Source organism: Pantherophis guttatus, chromosome 4 (assembly GCF_059756535.1).
Source record: "Pantherophis guttatus breed Tessera chromosome 4, ASM5975653v1, whole genome shotgun sequence".
NCBI classification, from domain to species: Eukaryota; Metazoa; Chordata; class Lepidosauria; order Squamata; family Colubridae; genus Pantherophis; species Pantherophis guttatus.
In genome coordinates, this window is record NC_142066.1 from 43074787 (window position 1) to 43077630 (window position 2844).

The window sequence follows — 2844 nt, forward strand, 5'->3', positions numbered from 1 at the left end:
CTATGCATGGTTCAGAGATGGAAGATTTTTGTTTGTTTGTCCAAACCTATATGCAACTAATGCTAACAATTACATTTCCTTCCACTACAAATATACCAATCAGTGCCTCTTCCCTCTTTTTTTGCCTAATATTTCGCTACTGAAAAAGAGCCATTTTTTTTTGCCCTGGATTTAGTCTATCAAAGATCAACCAGTGAGTGCTGAAAACAGAGAAACCAAGGTATGAATGACCTATCTTACAGAAAATGCCACTGCTCCAGTTACAGGTCTCTGATTCCTTCTCCTCTCTTGTTCACTCAAGTTGCCTGTTGTTCTTCTTCAAGGCTAAAGTCCAAGGAAGCTCTTAGCTAATCACTTGACAAAGCGCTCTTTGTGATGGGTTCCTCTGGGGAAATCTGACTCTCTTCTCCCATCTGTAGAAGCTGACAAGGATCTGGAGTGCAGGAGCATAGATCTCCATTTCTTTTCTGTGGGCTTTGCAAATGCGCAGCAAGAATAATTTCTGCTGCAGGCCTCTCAGAAATGTACCTCTTGTTTATAGCTGCTCTTTTCTTTTCTGTTCATGGGGCTGATACCTCCAAGATTTGCCCCCATCTATGCTTCTGCTATGAATCCTCCAGTTTTGTGGACTGTCACAATCGGCACTTGGCCCGTGTTCCTCATGGCATCCCTCACAATACATGGATGCTGAACTTGAGACACAACAACTTGAGTGGGCTAGAGGTAGGCTGCTTTGATTCTTTGTGGTCTTTGAAGATCCTTCTTCTGTCCCACAATTCCATTGCAAAGATTTGGCCCCAAACATTCACGTCCCTGAGTTTCCTGGAGAAGATGGACCTCAGCTACAACCTGCTTGCTCGCTTACCCCATGACTTCTCAAATGAATTGACTTCCCTGAAGGATCTTAAGGTGGCCCACAACTGTTTGATAGCTTTGGGTTTTGAAAGCTTGCAGTATATGGAGAACTTGGAGAAACTGGACTTGAGCCACAATCTGGTCTCTTCAATTGAGAAAGGAACTTTCCGAGGACTCTCCAGGCTCCGACATCTCTACCTTCAGGCTAACAGGCTTACAGTTATCTATAATGGCTTCTTTTTTATGCTCCAGAACCTGGAAGTTCTTTTGCTTAACAGGAACAACATCAGCTTCATTGAAGTGGAGGCTTTCACTTCATTGCACAACATGAATTTTCTGGCTTTAACTGGCAACCGGCTCATCCACCTAAAATTTAAGACTTTCCTGAATATCCAAACAGTCAGCACCCACATCCAGCTGGCTGGTAACCCATGGGCCTGCGACTGTGATCTCCAAAGGGTTTTTGGCAAAATCACGAGTGTTCGGCATCTTCATGTGGATGATTATGAGAACCTCACCTGTTTCAGTCCTTGGCAATTAGCTGGCTTGCCTCTTGTTTCTGTGGACAGTCAGCTGTGCATGGCAGAGACAGCCACTGTCTTGGTGATCACAGTTACTGTCCTGGTGACAGTGATTGCTGCCATTGTGATGGCAGAAAGGAACAGGAAGAAGAATCAGGAGAAGAACTGGAATGAATTGGAAGGGCCTTTTGACTCGCAGGAGAAATAAGACAAGAGACATGAAATAGTCTTTTGGTGCTTTTCAAATGTTGTTTTACTATGATTCTTTAAACCTGATCTAAAATTCCAAATTCTGCTTGTTTTTTTTTTTTTTAGTCAACTTGGCTAAAATTCCAGATGTGCTGGAATTGCTTGTGGCTCCATGGGCATCCACAGCAGGGGCAAGTGATGTCACGTGCATGACGACATCATTGCACAAATGATGCAAATTATGTAATTTGCATTCAGTCATGTTGTGCCTATTACATATATTCTTTGTGCTGTCTGTTTATGTATTTATTTGATTTATATTCTGCCTTTCATTCAAGGTGACAAAGATAGTGCTTCCTCCTCCTATTCCCCCCCCCCAACAATAATCCTATGCGCTAGATCGAACTGAATGAGCAAAGATACCTTATAGGGAATGGCTTTGAAGGGCAGGAGGAAGACCTTCCACCAAGGCAGCAATCAGGCAAATGGGGCTCGAGTTCATCCCCAAAAACTAATTTGAGAAAATGTCTCATAGAAGCTGTTTTCTGATTTACACCAAGATAAATGAGCGAGAGGGAAGTGGGAGTTGCAAGTTTCTTGCTATTGCTGTTCCAATGAACGTATGGAGCACTGGTTTCTTGGTCTGCTCTACCTTATAGGCTCTCACCTAGAGATCTTCCCTGATGAAGGTGGAGTAGAGCCTGGGTTTGTTTTCTTCCGTACCTTCCCTAGTATATCACCCTGGTTTCTCTGTGATGAGAATTGTGCTAATAAGAGCATATCATGTCATCATGGCTTGTACTGGATACTTGGTTTTGGATTCAGTGAATGAATGAATGAATGAAGACATCAAACGTTTGTTAATTATGGCACTACCTGGAGAGAGGGAGCCTTACAACAATTATTTATGCACTGGCAACCTCTGGTGGAGAATTCAGCAATAATGTAAATATATGGAGCTGCTTTGAGAATGCTCCCAGAATTTCAGTCAGCTACAGACTGTGTTGGGGAAGGGATAGGTATTATCAACCATTTTTTAGTCTGTAGTCGCTTGACATTAATGCTCTGTAATCAGCACTGCTGGCCCCTGCCACATTTTTTGCCACAAGCCAAACTCAAAAGTGCTGCTTAGCGTTCAAAGGCTGAAGATGTTTTCCTACATGGGCCTTTCTGCTATTATGCAAGACCTCCGGAAGTTGCCCATGATTTAATGATTCATTTAATGATATGAAATGAGCGGCACCTAGTGGGGAAGGAGAGTCAGTGCAAGGTTAACGTT

At 43.0% G+C, this 2844-nt stretch overlaps 1 protein-coding gene across 1 annotated transcript; it reads left to right on the forward strand.

Annotated features, from left to right (window-relative positions):
• The first annotated feature begins 522 nt into the window (after nucleotides 1-522).
• Nucleotides 523-1975, forward strand: LOC117665008 (uncharacterized). The gene has a single exon (XM_034416543.3). The coding sequence runs from the start codon at nucleotides 523-525 to the stop codon at nucleotides 1582-1584; it is 1062 nt and encodes a 353-aa protein (XP_034272434.1). The 3' UTR covers nucleotides 1585-1975.
• The last annotated feature ends 869 nt before the right edge of the window (nucleotides 1976-2844 follow it).

What these genes read in the sequence shown, in the direction of transcription:
- LOC117665008 (XM_034416543.3), top strand. Translation starts at nt 523, where the DNA reads ATGTACCTCTTGTTTATAGCTGCTCTTTTCTTTTCTGTTCATGGGGCT.